Source organism: Nanorana parkeri, unplaced genomic scaffold (assembly GCF_000935625.1).
Source record: "Nanorana parkeri isolate BGI_ZX_2015 unplaced genomic scaffold, ASM93562v1 scaffold19, whole genome shotgun sequence".
NCBI classification, from domain to species: domain Eukaryota; kingdom Metazoa; phylum Chordata; class Amphibia; order Anura; family Dicroglossidae; genus Nanorana; species Nanorana parkeri.
This window is the reverse complement of record NW_017306287.1, coordinates 3829514-3853473: the sequence shown is the minus strand read 5'-3', so window position 1 is coordinate 3853473 and position 23960 is coordinate 3829514. Positions and strand designations below refer to the sequence as shown.

The 23960-nt window shown below is 44.9% G+C and overlaps 2 protein-coding genes across 2 annotated transcripts in view; one reads left to right on the top strand and one right to left on the bottom strand.

The window, feature by feature from the left end:
• Positions 1-17138, top strand: part of LOC108791401 (deoxyribonuclease-1-like) — a 20443-nt gene extending 3305 nt beyond the window's left edge. Inside the window, exons 2-9 of the mRNA XM_018561885.1 lie at positions 2531-2664; positions 3588-3676; positions 6602-6688; positions 7831-7946; positions 10148-10260; positions 11199-11353; positions 14773-14869; positions 17038-17138. Of these exons, the coding sequence (XP_018417387.1) occupies positions 2533-2664; positions 3588-3676; positions 6602-6688; positions 7831-7946; positions 10148-10260; positions 11199-11353; positions 14773-14869; positions 17038-17091 (843 nt within the window). The 5' untranslated portion in view covers positions 2531-2532 and the 3' untranslated portion in view covers positions 17092-17138. The remainder of the gene's footprint in view (positions 1-2530; positions 2665-3587; positions 3677-6601; positions 6689-7830; positions 7947-10147; positions 10261-11198; positions 11354-14772; positions 14870-17037) is intronic.
• Positions 17139-23155: 6017 nt separating this feature from the next.
• ECI1 (enoyl-CoA delta isomerase 1) overlaps positions 23156-23960 on the bottom strand; it is a 17602-nt gene continuing 16797 nt past the window's right edge. Inside the window, exon 7 of the mRNA XM_018561873.1 lies at positions 23156-23591. Coding sequence (XP_018417375.1) covers positions 23425-23591 — 167 coding nt within the window. The 3' untranslated portion in view covers positions 23156-23424. The remainder of the gene's footprint in view (positions 23592-23960) is intronic.

Below are 23960 nucleotides of genomic sequence, written 5' to 3'. Positions count from 1 at the left end.
TGTGGGCTGCTCTCTGCACTGAGATCAGAGGGAGATCAGCACACATCCTCCTGCTGAGCTCCCCTCCGATCACTGAATGTGGAAGTGATGTGTATTACATGTGTATTACATCACTGCCAGTTTCAGCCTGATATTTCTCCGGCTGCTGTAGCCAGAGAAGAAGCTGGTGAAGCTTGATAGACCCCTGATGTCTCCATAAAGAGGACCTCTAATGGTACGGTGTGCAAAGACATAAAGAGGACCTGTCACATACTCTTTGCTATCACATAGGGGATTTTTGTGCCCCCTATGTGATAGCAATAACGTTAAGTGTAAAAACAAGTTTAAACATTAAAGCTACATATAATAAAAAAGCACACATTTTTTTTTTAAAGTCCCCTGCCCTACATACATGCAGGGGCAGGGGGCAGGTGCGCATAGGTGTAAAAACTACAATTGCATTCTGTACAATCTCCTTTAGATCTATAAAAACTATGCAATATGAGGACAAAGCTAAACAATCCATTTAGTTTTGTATCAAGCCAGGCCGACCCTTGCATTACATAGTTGATGGTGGATATGAAGGAAATTGTACAATCAAATTGTACAGCGTATGGCCAGCTTTAGGCTGATTTCCTAAAAAGGCTTCTGTGGTTTCCAGGAACAGTTTTTTGCAATTGATCTGAGTAATTGGCACGTTCCTCCAACACAAATGTGACCATAGAATCTATCTACCATTCATACCCTATGAATTACATATATAAATGGAAGCTGCATGCCATATGATATCTACTCCAGGTATGTTAACATTCCAGGCCGGGTATACATTAGACATGTGTGTGATAATTACACGCTACAGAGATTACAGGTGAAACTCGAATAATTAGAATATCGTGCAAAAGTAATTTCATCCATGATAAATGATTCATCCAGGGTAGCAATTAGACTATTTGCATTCTTTTATTTACATTGTGCTTCCTTTTCTTTTTTTGCCCTTTCATCATCCACCGGTGTTGAATCTTCTCATATTTACATAGTATTTGAGGTTGAATAAAGACATAAGTCCATCAAGTCCAACCTATTGCTGATGTGTGTGTATGTATATATATACACACACACATTTACATATTTATATATATATATTAAAGCTTCCTGCATGATTCCACATTCTTAGCTGAAATGATACGTAATTTGTTCTATGTAAGACAATTTTAGCCATTCACTGTTTATAAAGAATCATTTGTTGCAAAAGTATACGAGTTACTTCGTGTCAGCTGCTGCTTTCTAACATATAACAGTGCAAAAGATTTCAACCTATTATCCGTCATTTGTTGTTTCTGCCCGGATATATTGTTACATAATAGCATTTATCATTGATTCAAATATGGAACGATGGAATACATATGGTAATGATTCTAAATACAAATCTATCAGAAACAATCTATTAAAAACGATCACTATTTAACGGTTTTCTGGGGTCACGGGACTTGTTCCGCCCATTTGTTTACATTCTCTGACAACTCTCTGTCCCCTAATGGATTGTAAACAAATGGGTGGAACAAGTCCCATGAGATCACGACTTGCTCCGCCCCTTTGTTGACATTCAGGTCAGACCTGTCATTTTGCGGTCGGTGTTCGTCGGGTTCGGATGTGGTAGGGTAGATTTTTTTTTCATCGCTGGAAAACATGATTAAATAAAGGACTTTTGAAGGCAGTGTGGTTTGTTTATTTACTATTTTACTCTATTTGGTGAATGAGTATGGTTAACAACTACCCCTTACTCATTCACAAGGGGAGGGGGCAGGATCTGGATGCCCCCTTTATGAAAGGGGGCACCCAGATTCAGATAAGCCCCCCCTGCCTGCAGACCCCCACAACCACCGTGCCAGCATTGTGGGGGAGAGGCCCTTGTCCTCATCAACATGGGGACAAGGTGGTTTGCCAGGGGGTCCCCCCTGCCTAAGCACCCTCCCCATGTCGAGGGCATGTGGCCTCGTATTGTGCTAGAGGACACACGATTGTCCCCCCCTTTTCTGCTCTGCCAGGCTGCTGATCGGATCAAGGGTCTGGTAAGGGATTTTGGGGGCACTACACTCTTTTTTTTTGGCATTGGGGTGCCCCCCTAAAATTCCTAGCAGACCTAAAGGGTCTGGTATGAATTGGGGAGGGGACTCCATGCTGTTTTTTAAATTTTATTTTAAGGTTTGACAACATCAGTTCATTCCGAATGACATTTGGAAAATATTTTGGATGCATCAAAAATTAGAATACGTTCAGATTCGTTATTTCTTTCATTCGGAAATTTGGATGCATCAGGTTGTCAGAATATGCCAATATTCGTTCCGAATTTCAATTTGGAAGGAAATTAATCATACATGTCTACTTAGAATCCTTGTACAGCCTTTACTGCCTTTAATCCTCTGTGTGCCCAGTCAGGCAGTTCCTGTCCCCCTGGTCAGCAAGCATTGAGTCTGCTGCTGATGCTGCCCGCTCTTGATCTATGCATTATGACAGCCTGTATCTATAGACCTGTGTTTTGATCCCATCACAGACATGATGCGTATCATTATCGGACTCGCGCTCACCTTGAGCTCTGTTTCGGCTTTGAAGATCGGAGCATTTAACATCCAGTCTTTTGGAGACTCTAAGATGTCAAATCCTGAAGTGTCATCGATCATCATGAAGGTAATGAATCGCTTAATTTCAGATTAAAGTGTATGTAAAGCCACATTTTTAAAATTTAATTTTGAATAGAGTAGGGAAGGGTTAAAAATCCCACCAGACTATTTTTGTTTTTACATTTGAGGGAAATTTCCCTTCACTTTCTGTCCCAGAGATGCAACAGGAAGTTAGAGGAAATCTCCCAAAGTGCCCCTCTTAGATCATTTCCCCTGAAACAGGTTCCCCCACTGGAAGATTCCCCATAAACTTTTGCTTTGGGAACAACTCTAAAATGTAGCATTTTCTTTCTTGGTGACAACGGTTACCAATACAAATCTCTCTCTCTCTCTTTCTCTCCCCCCCCCCCCCCCCCCCCCCCCGGGGGGGGGTTTTTTTTACCCCTCTCCCCCCCTTCCTCCCCCCCCCCCCCCCCCAACCCCGCCGGGGGAGTGAAGTGCCAATGCACAAAGTTATTTTCTTAAAACAGCTACAGCCTTTCCCCTGCCAGCAGTTGCAGAGTAGGACCCTTGTGTGGAAGCAGTAGTCTCTCTGTAGAGGTCTGACATGTCCCCTACTGAGTCAGACTATTAGCTCTGCAATCACCAAAGCTCAATTCCCCTGCTCATTGATGAACTCTGTCTCTGACTCAGAAGGGGGCTTCTGATCTCTGCAGAAAGACAGCTGCTTCCTCACAGAGAGCTGCTGGTAGGGGAAAGGTGCGTCTACTCTAAAGAAAACAAACTGTACTGTGCAGAGCTTTTGTTTTGATGCACCTGAACGTACTTGCCTAATTTAAACTGAAGGTTCAATTGGGCTTTAATTGAGGCAGAGGCGCCTACAGGTGCCGTCTTTTAATGCTCACAGATTTAGTTGCCCTTCTAGGAGATACTTGTATTGCCAGTTTGCCAGTCTGGGCCTGGATTGATTGTTCTCTCATGCATTTACAGATATTGCCCCGTTATGACATTGTCCTGATTCAGGAGGTCAGGGACTCTGATCTCAGTGCTGTTGAAACACTGATGACTGAACTGAACAGGTAAGAATGCGCTTGTTACCATTTACCTGTTCTTTTTATACTTTCCATTTAATATAAAAACTTCTTCTAAAGGGGGTCCCCTCCTTCAGGCAGTTCTGATGTGATCTCTGTTCATGCTTTCATTATATACTCAGTTTGAATTGCTGAAGTTCTTATTATTGATTGTTGTGACCCTACAAGGGAATCCCCCCCCCCCATTCCTATCCTGGTGACAACAGAAGGAGTGAAATTTCTCCAACAAGGACAGAGGAAGCAATATTCTCACTCGTCTCTACTCTGCTTAACAAAAATTTGAATTTTGTACACACTGTAAAATGGTTTTCGTGGAAGTTAATTGAGAGACACGGAATTCAGAGACAACTGGGTTATAATGCCACCTACATTAGGATTTGGGCACTGGCAAACAAAAAAGTGACCTGCCTAGTGTAACCCTTCCCACTCCCAGCATTGTAACAAGCAGTATTAGGTGCAAGACCATAAACACAGAGAGATTGGGCCTGTGTCCCTCAATGAACTTCCAAGAAGAGGATTTTACGGTGAGTTACAAAATCCAAGGATCCAGGGACAATTTGCTTGTCTTAAAGCAGTTCAACCAATGGGTGGGCAACACAAAAAACAAAAAGCTAAAACAGGCCCAACTATAATAACAGAAGAGAACTGGGTACTGTCTGCAGCTCAAAGAGCTTCCAGAAGGACCCTTTGCCTAAGCTGGCAACAGAAGAAGCTTGAACATCTACCTGTCAATATTTGGAGAACATGTGAACAGAAGACTAGGTGGCACCCTTGCAAATATAGGAAACAGTTGCCTGATGCCAAAAAGCCCGAGACGTACTCACGGTTCTACCACAGTATGCCATGGGAGAAGGACGGAGGCTCTAGTCATAATGCCACCTTGTCTGTGTGTAAGGCCTAGATAGGACAAAGCTGCCAGTTCAGACAAAACAGCAACAGGGCAACAAGGAACACAACCTTGTAGGATGTTTTTTTAAGCACCAAGAGAACCAAATTCAAATCCTACAGGGATACTGGTGGGTGCAGAGGGGGAGCAGAGGGGGAGCCACATGAGAAACACCCAACACAAAGGTCTTAATTGAACAATAGGAGGCTAACTCTGGAACACAATCACAAATGCTGAGATCTGCCCCTTTATATTTATCAGGGCCAAGTGCTGATCCAGGCCTGATTCTAAAAAGATCAGGATCTATCCCATGGATTATTTTCTGGGATAAAAATGTATTTTCTCGCACCAACCGAAGTATGCCATGTGCGATGGTAGACCTTGTGGGAAGTGGTCTTTCTGGCTTTTAACTTAGTGGGAATCACTGAGTTGGAGGGACCTCTGTACCTCAAGACCTGGATTTCAACAGCCATTTTGTAAAGGCCAGTGACCGTGAAGCAGGATGGTAAACCACTCCCTGGAACAGAAGATCCGGATGATCTGGAAGAGCCAATGGAACGTCTACTAGGAATCTTATCAGGTCAGACTAACACATCTGCCAAGCCTCCATTTTAGTCCTGCGAAGCAGATGAGGAAGGAGTTTTGGGGGGGGAAAAGGCATAGGTCAGGCTGTACTGACAACATGGAGCCACCAGAACATCCACTTCATTAGTCAGAGGATCTCTGCACCTAGATGCAAATCTGTCCATTTTGTTGTTGAACCTGGAGGCCAGAAGGAGGATACATATAGTATCCCCCACCTATGACACAGGTTCTGAAACACTTCGAGGTGTAGGGACCATTCCCCCTGTTCCAGGTGCTGCCGGCTGAGGTAGTCTGCCTGCCAGTTGCCCACCAATGGAATGTGAACTGGGGGACAAGGTTGGAATGGAAAGTTCTGCCCAGGACAGAATTCTTTCTACTTCTTTGCCGTGGTAAGACTTCTATTTCATCCCTGATGGTTTATGTACGCCACTGCTCTGCTTGCAACTCCAGAATAATGATCAGGAGTCAGGATTCCTCCAGCGATACAGGAACTGGCGTGATAACCCATTGTTCCAGAAGACCTGCAAGAGCCAAATTGTGGTGTGTAATCTGACTGGTGACAAGTTTGAAAGACATGAAGCAAGGAGGGGGTTGGGAATGTAACTCTAGTTTGTAGCCCATTGAAACCATCTCCTGTACCCAGACACCTGAATTCTGTCTGCCCAAGTGTCTGCAAAGGATAACAGATATCCCCAGCTTTGGAAAGTGGGGGCACCCCTTCATGCCGAAGACAACTTGTCTGCAGGGCCCAGGGCTTGCAGTAAAATTGGGCTCCTGACTTGGGCTTGGCCGTATACGCTGAAGCCTGAGAGTAACAAAGGGAATTCTTCTCAGCCTCAGGAGAAATTATTATTCCCAGCTTGAGGCCTAGACTTCCGCTGGAGTAGATGAGTACTCCTACTCCCAGTGACATCCTTGATGAGGGAGTCCAAGGCAGCCCCAAAGAAACATTGTCCCTCGAAGGGCAAAAACAGCAAACACTTTTTATATGCCTGTTCCACAGCCCAGCAAAGGAGTTCTCCTCATGTTTATTGATAGGACACTTATACAGGAAATAAAATGAGAGTCATCCACCAATCCATCCCCACTTCCTGACAGGCATAACCTGTAAGCATTCGGCTTCCTGACAGGCATAACCTGTAAGCATTCCACAAATAGATGATCAGTTTGGTGTGAAACGAGAACCCTTCTCATTCATTGAGTTCATACACCTAATGTTTGACAGACTAGCATCATGGCCATGGCAGGTTGTAATGCAGGACCTGCCAGAGAAAACAAAGCTTTGGAGAGTGTCTCCAGTCATTAATCTATAACATCCTTAAATCCTGGAGTTGTGCTTTATATGTTTGAATGCTTTTTTCTAGATAGATTTGTAATTTAGGACACTTTATACTGTATTTATGTCTTGGTTGTATATTAAAAATGATTTCCTTCAATTGCAGCCATTGTAAAGAACCCCAGTATTCCCATGTGGTCAGTGATACTTTAGGACGGGATACTTACAAGGAACGCTACCTGTTTGTTTATAGGTGAGATTTACCTTTGAGATGCCTCAGGATTGCCTGTAACACAGTATAACATAGGTGTGCTTTAATCAAGCATCAAGCTTTTAGTATTTACCGAGGACACAGCCTACCAATGAGCATGTCTAGTTCACACATACGAATTTCCGAATCTCAATGCATCCGAATGTGTCCAAATCCGAATTCCCGTTTCTAAATTTTGGATCCCGTCTGAGTTTCATTCAAAAATGAAATTGAATCGGACAGTTGACTTTTCTGGCCAATCAGATGTGTTTTTCGGTTTAACGCATCCGATTAGGTCTGAACACGAATTTTCGTTACGGCAACATGGGAGCCATATACAGTATACACATATAATACGAAAGCTGAGGCTCCTAGACCCAAATGGCATTCGGGATCCAAATTTCCGAATTGCATTCGGGAGCTCCTGAAAGACTCGCCACCTGGTTTCCTGATTAGCAGGGAAGCCGCCCCCATGCTTATCGTCACTAGAAAGCATGGAGCTGGCTTTCTGGACAATCAGGAAGCCGGGCACCATGTAATGATTGGCTGGGAAGCCGGCTTTATGCTCCCTCATCACCTCATGACGAGGGAGCATGAAACAGGCTTCCCAGCCAATCAGAAAGTCGGGTGCTGCGTCATTATACGGCGCCCGGCTTCCTGATGGGTCAGCCTCCTGACCCATCAGGAAGCCGGGCAGCGAGTTATTACATGCTGCTTGGCTTCCTGATTGGCTGGGAAGCCGGCTCCATGCTCCCTCGTCAGAAGTGATGAGGGAGCATGGAGCCGCTTCCCGTCCAATCAGGAAGCTGGGCAGCGTGTAATGACTCGCTGCCCGGCTTCCTGATACCGGAAGTATCGGGCTAGGCATCGGAGCATATCGGGCGAAATGGCCTCTCGTGCAAAAAAGTGCTGGAGCTATTTTTGGGCAGTTATCATGCGGTTTTGGTCCCATAGACATCTCTATGCATTGAAAACGGTGCTTTTTTTGAATGCTTTTCAAAGCAAAATCACGCAAAAACAGCACAAAACAGCTCAATCGCCTAGGTGTGAACCAGGCCTTATATGAGACAGTGAATACACTTCCCCCTTTTCGTTCTCCATATATCTGAAGTTGCACTTTAATTCTTGGTTACTTCACCCTTTAGGAATGACAAGGTCACTGCACAAGACTCCTACCACTACCACGATCACAACTTGTACACTGGAGAAGACACATTCAGCAGGGAACCGTATGTGGTCCACTTCAAGTGCCTAAATACAGGTAAGAACAACATTCTAAAAGTACCTACAACTGAAGCCAAAACTTTTGGATAGAGTGGGGAGATATTAGAAAACCTATCAGGTTTTTATTGCTGTCTGTGTCCCCATTATGGAGATTCACCCTCTCTATTGGTCCTGGTGACTGCTATCACTGGAACTTGGAAGTGAAAGAAGATTTCAAATCATGGGTTGTCATGAGAACAGGAATATATGGGAAACCTCCCCATGGGATCTCTAGTTCTGGTGACACTGCTGACCACCAGGGATTTCCCTCACTTTTGAGGGATTTCCTCCAACATTTTGATGTGGCTATCAGACAGGAAGTGAAGGGAAATCTTTCCAATTGGACACAGAAGGCAAAATACCTGAACAATGCTGGCATCCAATCAGATTGTTCAGGTATTATGAGAGCCAGTGGGGCCGACTAGCAAGGTACTGAAGATTCCTCCATCCACACAGTGTAGCGTAGATGGAGGAATCCGTTGCACTTTTTCTATCTGACCATAGAAAATCTGCAGATAATCCATAAGTGTGTGGCCAGCATAAGTTTATAACGAAAAGTGAAATCCAGATAGTTTCCTCACTTTTTACATTATCACCACGTGATTGGAGCTCCCTTACATAAGGATCAGTCCACCTTCAAGTGAAATTTAAGTAATTTAAGTAATAGAGGAGTCTGATGAGCACACAGTCATATAGCGGCTTCTTACATATCTTAGGGTCTCATTTTGTGTTCTCCGTAATATACATTTTATTAAAAAATCAGGTAGAGTGGCATCCACTTGGAATGGCCATGGTGGGTGTGCACAGCTGTGAACTGAAAGCAAGCCTGTCATAGGCTTGAACCTCTTGGTAGGAATGATTTTAACACAAGCATACGCTTTGCCCTTCAGAGAGGTTCTCTTTAATAGTGACCCCCACCAGGTGCACATACTAAGTTTCCCTTTACCCGCCATTTCTTGGGGGATCAGGTGACTCGATCCCCTTCTCCCACATGACAGCAATAGTACTTGGTGATTGGTTTACGCTGTAACACGAGACATCATTGCTATATATGCTCCAACTAGCAGTGGGGTTCAGAAGGTTTAATTTACAGGTTTAAAACTGGTGATAGGTGTGTGAGCTCATGACTCAACTGCTTATGGGATAAGAGGAACCATTTTGTTGTCCATCTTTTTGGCATCTATCCAGAAATAAAATATCAGCTCTGGCAGACTAACCTTTAAGGCCCCATTCACACTGCTGCGCGTATACGCGCGTACGTGCGTATTGTACCATATCCAACATATGCAAATAAATGGCTCCATACCCATAGCCGCGTATGGAGCCGTATATTTGCGTAGCGTATATATGCGCAAAAACAGAGTGAAACAGAGATGCGTCCGAGCAGCGTATTTCTGCGTATTTCCACGCACATACGCCTGTTTACGCGCATATACGTTTATATACGCACGTACATGTGTACAACACATTGAAAATTCCATTACGAGTAATGCATTCTGGGATTGCATATAGTGCACACATATACGCTCGTATATACGCGCATAGAGGCTCGTATATACGCGCATAGACGTGTATATACGCGCATAGACGCGTATATACGCAATATACAATTTTGCTTGCCTTGTGTGTGAATGAGGCCTAAAAGCTGAACTGCGGGCACCAAACAAAATTAATTTAAATATATTCTTCAATATCCACGAAGGATATAATTGGAATTTGTCTGCACCAAATGCCTTAGCAAATCCTGTTATTGCCATATAAAACTAGCAGTGACACCATCACTGTGCTGCATATAACCATTACAGAGAACAGAGCTGTGGGCGGGGCCTAGCAGGCCCCACCCACTACAGGCTGCCTGCAGAAAACTCCAGGAGGGGGTGGAGATAAGACCAGTCACCCTGCACAAGGAGAGAGCAGCTGTGAGCAGGACCAGTCACTCCGTACTCCGAGCAGCAGTGATCGGTCTTTGTTACAGGAAGCTCCAAGTGTCACACTGAATCACTGCACAGATCTGGAAGAAATACACATAGCTCACCAAGATTCCAGGAAGAACACACATGGACTCTTGTATGAAATAAGACAATATTTTCATTTCCTGGAATTCAGATATAATAAGCCTGTATACGTCCTAGAAGTCACAGATGAAATATGGAGCATAACCATATGTGTTATATGATCGTTATGTTGATGTTTTCCCAGTCATTCAAGATTTTGTGCTGGTTCCTTTACATGCTGCACCTAAGGATGCGGTTCGTGAGATAGATGCCTTGTATGATGTTTACCGCGATGTGTTGGACAAATGGCAGACCGATGTAAGCACTGTGACTCTAAAAGTATAACGGTTTTTATTATATAGCACAGGGGTAAGCAACTTCGGCACTCCAGCAGTGGTGAGACTTGTTGCTGGTTTTTGTGCCCCCATTGTGGAAATTTCCTTTCACTTTTAAGGCATGGGATTATAAAAAAATGAGGGTAAAGTCAGGGGTGAGCAACCTCGGCACTCCAGCTGGGGTTAAACCACATATCTCATTACGCCTTTGCCTCTGGGAGTCATGCCTGTGGCTGTCAGAGTCTTGCAGTGTTTCATGGGACTTGTAGTTTCACAACAGCTGGAGTGCCGAGGTTGCCCACCCCTGATGCAGAACAATGTTCAATGGTTTATATTATTATTTGCCAAAGAGAAACTCTACATGTACCTTCCGTGGAAATTTTCCATTTATGTACATCTAGAGCAGTGGTTCTCAACCTGCGTAACCTCAGGACCCACATTTGTCCGTGGTCATTAGGTTGTGACCCAATTTGCACTGCAATGTAACACACGGCATTGCGGAACCTCGTGTTCCGATGCAGGCAATTGATCTGTGGGTGGGAGGTGCGTTTGGGGGTGCCAATGAGGCAGAAGAGTCACCAGAGAAATTAGGAAACGGGAGGACGGAAATAAAATTGCATAGAAGAGAGTCAGTGTAAGAAGATAGAAATGAAGAAAAGCTGAATCTGTAGAAAGTGTACTTAGTATATTGCTAGTAAGAGGAAGAATGGAACAGGAGAAATAGAGATTTATATTGCACGGCCATCATTACTGGAGGCACAAAATATAGGAAAAATTGGCAATAATTCGCATCTGTTCCTAGAAATTATTTTATTTAATTATTCTCACAAAGGGAATACAAAATATAATAAGAGCCGAAGGTCAAATATCTGATCGCTGGGCTGTAAGAAATAAATATGATAATCGTACTCTGTTTTCTAGAATATTATCTTCCTGGGAGATTTCAATGCTGGCTGCAGCTATGTCTCCAAATCTGACTGGGACAACATACGTCTGCATACCTGTGAGGATTTTCTCTGGCTCATCCCTCACGATGTGGACACCACCGTCGGGAAAACAAATTGTCCATATGACAGGTAAGTGTAAAAAAGAAGGCACTTTAGTTTCTGTTCTCTTAAAATGAATGCAGTTGTTTAGGGTATCAATACATTCTATACAAATACCTTTTTTTTAGGGCTGCGGAAATTAACGATTAATTCCTCGATTCATTGTTAATTTTTTTGATCGATTAAAATTCTTTTGATCGGTACTCACCTCTCTGCCGCCTTCTGGGAGTTCCGTCGGAGAGTGGCCCCAAGTGGCTCCATCGGCTAACGAGGGGAAGGGGGGAGGAGTCTGATGACGTCGATGTCCGTTACGTCACCGGACTCCTCCCCCTTCCCTTTGTTAGCCGACAGAGCACAGTTACAACATACGGTCGCTGGGAGACAGGCGATGAGGAAAAGCTTTCTCCTGCCTATATCTCAGCCTAATTAAAGTCAGTTGTCTGGAGCACAATGACTGTTTTTTTAACAGAAAAGCCTGTTGCTGTATATTGTAACATGTATGTCAGCAATTTTTGGATGAAGACTAATGAAGTTTGTCCATCAATTTCACCCAATTTACTCCATCCCCTCCTACAAGGTCATATTTAATTCTCCAATGATGCGGTTAGCATCAGGGGAGCACAATGATCATCTGACTATGTACTAGCTAAAACTGTTGGGCAGAACTGGCAATCCTGGTTTAGATATCTAATTATTGGATGTTCTGAGAGGTAATATCAGGGCCATCAATGGCAGTCCTTCTTTATCGGTCCCCATCGGACATCAAAGTCACTGGACTCCTCCCCCCTTCCCTTCGTTAGCCGACGGAGCCACTTGAGCCGGTGAGTTTGCCCAAGAAACTTTCTGCATGAGCACCAGCCAAGGCATTGGCCTATACACATACAGCACAGCAATGAAGTAATAAAATGAACTAGGATCACACTAATCCAGCAGGTTATTATTCTGAGTTGCCCCACTCAAGCGGCGGCCATATTCAGTGGGGCACCTGAGATTAATAACTCGGTACTCACCTCTCTGCCGCCTTCTGGGAGTTCCGTCGGAGAGTGGCCCCAAGTGGCTCCATCGGCTAACGAGGGGAAGGGGGGAGGAGTCTGATGACGTCGATGTCCGTTACGTCACCGGACTCCTCCCCCTTCCCTTTGTTAGCCGACAGAGCACAGTTACAACATACGGTCGCTGGGAGACAGGCGATGAGGAAAAGCTTTCTCCTGCCTATATCTCAGCCTAATTAAAGTCAGTTGTCTGGAGCACAATGACTGTTTTTTTAACAGAAAAGCCTGTTGCTGTATATTGTAACATGTATGTCAGCAATTTTTGGATGAAGACTAATGAAGTTTGTCCATCAATTTCACCCAATTTACTCCATCCCCTCCTACAAGGTCATATTTAATTCTCCAATGATGCGGTTAGCATCAGGGGAGCACAATGATCATCTGACTATGTACTAGCTAAAACTGTTGGGCAGAACTGGCAATCCTGGTTTAGATATCTAATTATTGGATGTTCTGAGAGGTAATATCAGGGCCATCAATGGCAGTCCTTCTTTATCGGTCCCCATCGGACATCAAAGTCACTGGACTCCTCCCCCCTTCCCTTCGTTAGCCGACGGAGCCACTTGAGCCGGTGAGTTTGCCCAAGAAACTTTCTGCATGAGCACCAGCCAAGGCATTGGCCTATACACATACAGCACAGCAATGAAGTAATAAAATGAACTAGGATCACACTAATCCAGCAGGTTATTATTCTGAGTTGCCCCACTCAAGCGGCGGCCATATTCAGTAGGGCACCTGAGATTAAGAACGTGCTGGATTAGTGTGATCCTAGTTCATTTTATTACTTCATTGCTGTGCTGTATGTGTATAGGCCAATGTAGTTGGATCTGTATGTGCGTTATAATTAATCGATTAAATTTTTTTTCGATTAATCAAACACGATTAGAGCCGGCCATACCCATTACAATCTGATTGAACGATATCTGTACCAATTTATTTTAGGGATATTAAAATGATATAATGTGATGGCCTACGTAAACTATTTATTCAATGAGTAGCCAATGAGACTTGCACTACATAGTTGTTGATAGCTCTAAATGAGACCGTATAATTATATCAAAATTGTGTGGTCACCGTAACACTTATAATGCATGCATATACAGTAAATTAGGGATGCACCTATACTAGTTTTTGGATATCGAGTACAAATACAAATATTTTTTTGGGTACTTGCCGATACCAAATACCGATACCGGAAGTACCAATAAGGAAACCGGGCGGCATGTTCTGACTTACCGCCCGACTTCCTGATTAGCCGGGAATCCATCTCCGTGCTCCCTCGTCACCAGGTGACGGGGCGGCCTGTAATGATTTGCCGCCCGGCTTCCTGATACCGAAAGTTCCAGGATCGGGAGCATTTGGGCGAGCACGAGTACTCGCCCAAATACTCAGTATCGGCACTGATACTAGAATCGGTATCGGTGCATCCCTAATATATATTGCCATATTTATCATGCATAAACATTTAATTTGTCACCAAAGCAAAACTGACAGGGTTATTCACAAAAGGGTGAAGAGTTTGGGGAAGGCAGGAGAAGTGAACATTTTAGGACAACATAGCTGAACTGGAAACTGAGCTGAAGTGGAGAATTTTTCAAAACCTATGTTGTACTAGATTGTTCACTTCTGCCTTCTCCAAACCCTTCACCCTTTTGCGAATAGCCCTGTGAGTAGTTTACTATCAACCTCACCCTGTCTCTAATCTTCTACTTATAGCCCAATTCCAGGAAAAAAATATAATTTACACACTGCACGGGGTGTGTAAATTATCACTAAAAAGCTATATGTTATGAGTGCAGAGCATGCCGGCTCCTACACATAACACACGGCTCTCAGGCACTGCAGGGAGCAAGGGATGCAACTCAAACAGTAAATTGCTCCATTCGCATCCCCACCTCTCCTCATACATTCACAAAACACCTTGTATTTCTCTCAAAGAAAACAAGGCCTTCTGTGATTGGAGGGGAAGGGGTGGGGATGTGACATCATATACCCTCCTTCAATCACAGAATGCCTTGTATTCTTTGAGAGAGAAAAATAGAAAGCATTTTGTGAATGTGCAAATGGTGAGGAGGGGCAGGGATGTGAAGGACAGGGTGAAGTGATAGAAGGTAACTTGCATCAGTGAACATTAGTCCACACAGCCAGTGTTGTGCATTCCCATAGTTGAGATTTAATCCCTAAACCTGACCTTTAACCTGAGGACAACCCTCAAACCTTGCCCCCATGGTCAGCCAAAATCCGAAGCTGACCATACTCTGCTCGATTCCTGCAAATCAGCCGTAAGTTGAGCCATGAGTGGCCTTGACCGGCTCAACAAACTTCGACTGACAAATCGGGGGGTAATCAGTGAATGTAAACATGGGTGAAAAACTGACCTTTTATTTTGCCATGCAGAATAGTTATCAGTGGCGCAGACCTGCAGAATGCTATAGTGGAGGACTCAGCTCAAGTTTTCAACTTTCATGAGAAGTACAAGCTAACACTAGAGCAGGTAAGTGATTGAAGTAAAAACGATAACGTAAATTTACATTACATGTTTCTGTGTTATGTTATGTTTCATTAGTGTGCTGATTTGTGTCAGTATTGTGTAACCAGCATTGTAACTTAAAGTGCATTTATACTGTTGGAGTCAAATTTGGGAAAACCCTTCTATATGTTTGTGTTCTAATTCACACAGCTTAAAAAATACTTTAAAAAAATATTCCTTTCCTTTTAGATGTTTTTGTTGCAGCAGGCAACATGGCTGTTTCCAGGTTTTTCTGAGCACCATCACAGTGATCTGACCTCATAGAAAGACTTAGGACTGAAACTTGAGCATTGTGTTTCTCTCATTAACTTCATTAACACACAATGCAGAAGCCCCTCATCCCTCACAGCTCCTCATCCCTCACTGCCCCTCATCCCTCACTGCCCCTCATCCCTCACTGCCCCTCATCCCTCACAGCCCCTCGCCCCTCTCAGCCCCTCATCCCTCACTGCCCCTCATAGCCCCTCACAGCCCCTCGCCTTTCACAGCCTCTCGCCCCTCACAGCCCCTCGCCCCTGTCATTCCTCACAGCCCATCTCATCGCTCAAAACCCCTCATCCCTCACAGTCCGTCATCCCTCACAGCCCCTCATCCCTCACTGCCCCTCGCCCCTCACAGCCCCTCTCATCCCTCAAAGCCCCTCATCCCTCACAGCCCCTCTTAACATTACAGAGGAGAACCAAGTAGAATTTTTAACCCTTAAAAACCCAAGAAACCCTAACTCAAATAAAAGCAATGTAAACTGCAAGAAACATTTTTTTTTTAGCTTATGCGATGTGAATGGGACCATATAATAAAAATGAGGTGTTATCCCAATTTGGCTGTGAAAGTGGAAATACACTTTAAATATGCCATTGCTTACATAGGAACTATCTCTCTGTTCTGATACTCTTCTTCTTGCGTGATAGACGATTCATCATAGATGAGGGAAACAGAAGGGTTTGAGGTTATTCTGACAGATAAGCTCTACAGTGAAAGTCATGAGGATAGAGAATAAGATAAAAGAGAAGAGCAAAGCACCTTTCTTATCTACAGTATTCCATTGAACAATCGGACAGCTGTTCCAATCTTAAAATTCACACTCTGTAGCCCACCGGAACAAGCCTACACTAAAGCGGTTGATTTACTTTTGTAGGACAGTCGTGTCCTGTTGCATCTCTTTATCCTCTTGAGGTTGAAGCCCCGTCTCCACAATGCACCCTTACAGACTTCACTGTCACCATGCACTCCCTCGTCAGGCACTCCTTTGGCGCTCCATGTCACTTTGTAGGTAGTGCTTGGGCTCAGTGCTTGTATGCCTTTAAGAAGGCCATATTCCCAAACTGGAGAGAATGAAAACAAGGAAGGAGCCACAGCTCTCCTACTGATGTAAGTAAGCAGTTGGTGGAGTTTTAAAGAATAACTCTGGGAGAATCACAAACGTACCCATGCAGGGGGATACCGCCCGCACTGCAAGAGTTAAATGCTCATTTATCTAGGGGGGGTCAAATAAAGCCGATTTACTTACCAGATCCAAAGTCCTGCCAGCTCCCTCAAGGCTGGTAGACTGGTCCCCACTGCCTCTACTCCAGTGGTCTGAGGACCGCTGATGTCATCACATCTCATGCAGGTCCATTGACTTGCATTAGACATGAGGAGGGGGAAAGAGGTGACTGCTGTAGGACTGAAGATCATGTAAGTAAAACTGCTTTATTCAACCTTGTAGACAAACCAAGCCCCTAAATCCTTGACGTGCAGGGGTAGCCCCATTGCAAGGGAAAGTTTGTGATTTTCCCAGAGTTCTTCTTTAGTGTAGATTCATTGAGGAGGGCTAGTAAGGGGGGTTATGATACCATTAATACATTCATCAGCATGCAGTATTACCATTTAAAGCAGAGACTCATCTAGGACTTGCAGAACTTCTAGATTGGTTACAGAATCCTCCTTCCAGAACATCCCATTTGGTTCCTATTTTTTTTAAACTTATATTTCCAGAAAATAATTAAATAAGAACCTGCAATACACACAATGCAATATATGTAGAAGATTTGGGTGCGAATTGCGGGCTGGAAAACAGAATGGTCAAACAATGAACATAATGAAACATTTCCCACTGTCTTTCAAAGGGCTGATTCTCATTTCCCTCTCTGCAGGCTTTGGCTGTGAGTGACCACTACCCTGTGGAGCTGGAACTAATGTTGGCTTAAAGGGAAGCAGTAAAGGACGCCATGCTTCGTCATCTGCATGGGCACTGTGACCCCTGACTGATCCATGTACCAAGTGAAAATCCCATCCTATCTTATCATGGAAGAAACAATATATTGAAGAATGACATCATGACACCCAGGGAACGAATATTCTCAGGATGGGAGCTAAGCAATGGCAGCCCCCATTATTCCTTATCATGACAGGTTACCTTTTAAAATATGAATGATTTGAGGACATGAACTGATCAAAAGATTAAAGGGGAATGGGTTCTGAGAATATGACAGCCAGTTATGATACTCTGTTTACATATGTGTATTATATTGTACTATAGATTTTGTAATATTCGGGGCGGTTATGACCCGTAGCCAGCCGTATCAGAAAATAAACTTTTATTCATTTCCACAAACAGTCAAAGTAAATGGCTTATATTCAGCAAACACAAGATTCATCTCAGCGCCTGTATACTAAGTCCCACCTCAGGGTTAGAGTCCCAGCCTGCTCACAGAGGGTTCCAGTATGGACGCAGGTGCCCCAGCAGTGTCTCGGCAGACTGTATTCCACAACTTAAAGGCGAACTATGGGGTCAGGGCTTTTCCCCATAGTTCTCCTTAGGGTAACGGGAGGACACAAACTAGCGTCCTCCCGTCACCCTAAGCTCAGTGTAGCTCGCGGTATACCGAGACGCCGCAGCGGATCCCGACAATTATGTCTGGATCCGCCCAGCTGCGTGAGTGACAGTTGGCTCTGCCTATCTAGAGGCAGAGCCAGCTGTACCCGCCCCCTCCCCCGTCCGTTCCGCCAGTCAGCGCTGGCGGATCGGAGCGGGGAGGGGGGAATCCAGCCCCTCCACTGTCACGGCAGAGAGCAGTGACAGGATCGAGAAGTGAGCGAACGCCGGTATGTGTTCTCTCACCTCCCGATCTACAGAGCCGACCAGTGACAGTATCATTATCACAGGTCGGCTAGAACTATGAGGTGAGTGAAAAGCACTCACCTCATAGTTCTCCTTTAACACACATATCCATGTGTCCTGTTCCAAACACTCCACACAGCCAGACTGACTGGCTTTCTGTTCCTTTTTAACACACCCTCTGGCTGGTGGTCTAACCCTTTCAGTACCAGAACTGGCTGTAGTCAGGGATGGAGGCTCTGAATACAAGGTGACCTTAACGGGGCCACCACCTAAACAAGGGAGGGATATACCGTCCATCCAGGACCCATTCCTGGCGTCCTGTACAATATATATAATGTGTTCTTACCTTAATGCAAGTTTGGGAACTAGTTGTGCCAGCTGATGAACAGGACAAATCAGGTTGAAGGAAAAGGAGAGACGCCGATGGGGGACATGCTGCACAAGTGAACTCTGTATCAGTGTAGAAGAGGAAAACTATGCAGAAAACATTTTGAGTATCGGTGTTAAAATGTAAAATATTTGTCTGCCGTTTTACCTAATAAATGTAATAGAAGTATTTATATATCATATTAGTGAAAGATGCATCATTTGTGTGGATGGGAAAAACTGAAGTGTGGATGGCGGAGGATTAATATTTCCACTAGGGATGCACCGATACTAGTATTGGTGCCGATACCGAGTATATGGAAGAGTACTCATACTTGCTCAAATACTCTGATACCTGACCTTCCGGCCAGAGGAAGGGGAACATGGAGTCGGCTTCCAGTGCGATCAGGAAGCTGGGCGGCGAGTAATGACCCGCCTCCCAGCTTCCTGATTGGCCGGGAAGCCGGCTCGATGCTGATTGGCTGGGAAGCCAGTTTCCCGGCCAAGCACAATCAAGCCGGCCAGAAAACATGGAGCCGGCATCTTGAGCAATCAGATGCCTGGGAAGCCAGCTCCATGCCAGTGGAAGCACCGGTATCGGGGCTCGTTATTGATGAGTACCGAAAGCAAAGTATCGAAAAACCGGTATCAGTGCATCCCTAATTTCCACCCGTCTGGGATGTAGTCAGGCTGGGCTATCATATGACACTCAGAGTAAAAAAAATACTTAATTGTTTTGGCATTAGGCAAGATAAATTCAGAAGGAACAGGCTGCATGTAAGCGGATCCTACAGCAACTCACTGCTGCCCTTTGTGTGGCACATTTTACAGTCTGTACACTGTTAGGTCTTTGGGAACACTCCGACTTCTTTGTTGTTGTTGTTGCACCACAGTAAAGCCTTCTTAAAAAAGAATGAGGGGAGTTTATCAAAACTGGATAAATTACCAACTTTATTCTCCAACGGTGCTTGTATAGCTTCCCAAAATCACTGGATGGAGGACTCGATCAGCTACAACTTTATAGTCATTGTCTGTCAGATGTTACTCTGATACAGGTCCATTGTCCGTCCACTTTCTCTGTAAAGCTTTCTCTTCCCTCCCAGAGCTTATTTATACATTTATGGTACTTCTCGTATTATTCATTGATAAACTTCATCTTTCAGTTCATATCAGCTAAATACTTTCCAGGTGAATCAAAACAAAATGTGTGCCAAGTCTTAAGGTGGCCATACAACTTACAACCATCGCACGACTTTCGTTGTGCGATGGTTGTAAGGTAATTCAAATCTCGTACGATCTGACCATCTTGGACAGGCAGATCGCACTTGCGATCATCGCAAGCCCTCCCCGCCAAGGCTTCCGATGATTGCAGTGCTGAGTGGGAAGTGTGCGCTTGCGCACACCGGCCCGTCCGGCATTTGTCTTCCGAGCACGCCACTAACCCGCCGAAAATCGTACGATTCTCGGCGGGTTTTCGATCGTGCTCGGAAGACAAAAGACGTGCGACCGTACAGTAGAAGCGGTCGCACGCTGCCCATACACCTGCCGATTATCGTACGATCGCGGTATCGTACGATAATAGTCAGGTGTATGGGCACCTATAGTTTTTAGAAAGCCTGAGTAGAAAAGCCTGTGCCCTACCAGCGCGCTGAGAAGGACTCTTGCTCTGTACCACGTACCTGGTAGAGGACTGAATGAGCTGAGGAGGCCTCCCTTGCAGCTCTTGTGTCACACCCCTTGGACGTGGGGACAGGGATGAGTAGACAGAGTAGCACGGGTGCCAAGGTGTTCAGACACCGTCCCAGGTAAGAGTCCAGCAACAGGTTCCCCGGGATCGTGAGAAGGACTGGTATTCAGCTAGGAGGTCAGTGTAGACGGTAGCAGGAACTGGAGCAAGTCAAACAAGCCAGAGGTCAAACCAGTCGGGCAGCACGGTATCAAGGGAGAAGACAGAAGGGAATCCAGGAAACAAGCAGAGGTCAAGGGCAGGCAGCAATCAGGCGTAGTCAAGGTAATCCAGGTAAAGGCAACAGGTAATAAAACTGACAGGAACACAGGCAGCAAGAACACAAGAGCACTAGTCAACTGAACAGACTGGTTTAAAAAGACCCATCAATCAGAGGGAGTCGTGTCTCTTCCTGTGCACCACGTTAACGCTTCTTTGTGCAGCCGCCTTGTTGATTGGCGCTTGCGCATGTTTCCTGATAATGCGGAAGACTGGGACCCAACCAGCTTTCTCAATTCAGAAAGCTAGTTGGACGACCAGTGAAACGTCTTCAAGAAAAATACAGCAAGTCCAGTTGCCTTGCCTTTTTTTTTTTTTTACAGATATTATACTAACCATATCAATTTTTATTTCACGCAACACTTTTTTTTTTAGCTTTGTTTAAAAGGAGGGAATGGTTAAAACCCCTCCTAGGTTACCTTTTTTTTTTGCTGTGTCCTAATCGGGAGACTTTCCTTTACTTCCTGTCCCAGAAACACAACAGGAAGTAAGAGGAGATCTCTGCAGAATGAAGGGGAATAGCTGCTTAAAAAGCGGTCACCTAAACAGAACTCCCACTGAAATGTCCCCTCTATTCCTGTTCCAGTGAAAATGAACATTTTGGATTTCATAACCTTTCTCTGGTGAAAACAATAAAAACCTGACAAGACTTTCAACACCTTCCCATTGTATCCAAAACGAAACACATAAAAGGAAAGGTGAACAGAGAGTTGGTGATTTCACCGTATGTATTTTGGCAGCTGTCTGGTTGTATTTTGAGACGTGATGCCCAATCTTATTGAAGTTATAATTCAACATTCAGTTTGAAAACATTTTCGTTGAGCGTGCTGCAATCATTTACTTGTCAAGGGTTTGGATCCCTGACAGAACCTTGTATCAATCTAATATGCAAAGAGAACAGACGCGATCCCTATGTCAACAGCAGTGGGAGTATCTGGATTGTTGGTTTTGTACTGTACAAATGCCAGAAGTGAGTGGTAGGTATGTGCTTGTTCAACGGATCTTCAATAGCAGACAAAGACCAAGAGACCAGGTCCGGCCAGAGGGATACCGTGGAGATGCTATATATAGAAGGGCAGATACAGTCCAATGGCATAGGAGATATCCAAAATGTTGATCATAACCTCAGGATACATCATTGTGTTTTCTGCAACACAAACCAACAGCCTGAAGTGTTGACCAACATTCACAAATAACCCCTCCACCAAGCTGTACAAAGATTATTTAAAGGAGAACTATGGGATAAGTGAAATACACTCATTCCAATAGTTAGAGCCGACGTGTGACACTCAAGCTGCCACAGCTCAGACTCTATAGATCAAGAACTGAGCGACCGGTCTTCATTACAGGAAGGGGTGGATAACAGACCAGTCACACTACACAAGGACAGAGAGCAGCAGGGACTGGTCCGCATTACAGGAAGGGGTGGATAACAGACCAGTCACACTACACAAGGACAGAGAGCAGCAGTGACTGGTCTTCATTACAGGAAGGGGTGGATAACAGACCAGTCACACTACACAAGGACAGAGAGCAGCAGGGACTGGTCCGCATTACAGGAAGGGGTGGATAACAGACCAATCACACTACACAAGGACAGAGAGCAGCAGGGACTGGTCCGCATTACAGGAAGGGGTGGATAACAGACCAATCACACTACACAAGGACAGAGAGCAGCAGGGACTGGTCCGCATTACAGGAAGGGGTGGATAACAGACCAGTCACACTACACAAGGACAGAGAGCAGCAGGGACTGGTCCGCATTACAGGAAGGGGTGGATAACAGACCAGTCACACTACACAAGGACAGAGAGCAGCAGGGACTGGTCCTCATTACAGGAAGTTCCGGCCAGAGGGATACCGTGGAGATGCTATATATAGAAGGGCAGATACAGTCCAATGGCATAGGAGATATCCAAAATGTTGATCATAACCTCAGGATACATCATTGTGTTTTCTGCAACACAAACCAACAGCCTGAAGTGTTGACCAACATTCACAAATAACCCCTCCACCAAGCTGTACAAAGATTATTTAAAGGAGAACTATGGGATAAGTGAAATACACTCATTCCAATAGTTAGAGCCGACGTGTGACACTCAAGCTGCCACAGCTCAGACTCTATAGATCAAGAACTGAGCGACTGGTCCGCATTACAGGAAGGGGTGGATAACAGACCAGTCACACTACACAAGGACAGAGAGCAGCAGTGACTGGTCTTCATTACAGGAAGGGGTGGATAACAGACCAGTCACACTACACAAGGACAGAGAGCAGCAGGGACTGGTCCGCATTACAGGAAGGGGTGGATAACAGACCAATCACACTACACAAGGACAGAGAGCAGCAGGGACTGGTCCGCATTACAGGAAGGGGTGGATAACAGATCAATCACACTACACAAGGACAGAGAGCAGCAGGGACTGGTCCGCATTACAGGAAGGGGTGGATAACAGACCAGTCACACTACACAAGGACAGAGAGCAGCAGGGACTGGTCCTCATTACAGGAAGGGGTGGATAACAGACCAGTCACACTACACAAGGACAGAGAGCAGCAGGGACTGGTCCTCATTACAGGAAGCTCCTGCACAGAGGTAAAGTGGAAATAGTTTTAATGCTGGATTGCTATAAAGATCTGCAAAGGAGACCATGATTAAGTTAACACATGACTCTCGTACTTGGACAACATTTGTTTGTTTACCAGGGATTTCAACATTACAATGAATTGCTTATTTTATACAAGCATCCCACACAGTAGACTTTTAAGCGTTTCTTCACAAAATATTTTTATTAGGTTGGTAGAAAGGAAACACGGGCTGAATTTCCATTACCATCTGATTGTGAAAAAGGCGATACAAAAACATGGCTACCACGCAACATCCCTGCAGACCTGTAATCAGCTTAGCAAGAACATTGAGAATTTACATAGGCAGCTCGTCGAGAGATTCCTCCATCATCACCACATCCCATCCTCCTCCATGCTGCAGGCTCTGTGAGCTACAGCAGTTTATGGCTTTCCTATATACTGCAACATCTACTCAGCAAGTTATGGCTTCTTCTGCTTCAACATGTCCATATAGACCTGCAAAGACTTCTGGATGGATTCCTTGGAGATAAAGCTGACAAAATTATTGATATCAGCCTCTTGCTGTTTGACTAGCCGGTCTAGAATAGGCTTACGTATCATAGACTTGGTGATCTGACGGGCGTGATCTGTAAAAACAGAAAAATAATATAGCATTACGGTATTGTCTTGTGTCATCTATGGCGATACTCTTCATTATGTGCATGTAAAGAGGAACTTCAGAGGGTGAAGGCGGTGAGTGGATGGATCGGCAGAGTGGAGGCAGGTGAGTGGAAGCCAGTGGAGGAGGGCAAGTGGAAGCCAGTGGAGGAATTGGCAGCGAGTGGAAGCGGGCGAGTGGAAGCCAGTGGAGGAATTGGCAGCGAGTGGAAGCCAGTGGAGGAATTGGCAGAGAGTGGAGGAGGGCGAGTGGAAGCCAGTGGAGGAATTGGCAGCGAGTGGAAGCCAGTGGAGGGATTGGCAGAGAGTGGAGGAGGGCGAGTGGAAGCCAGTGGAGG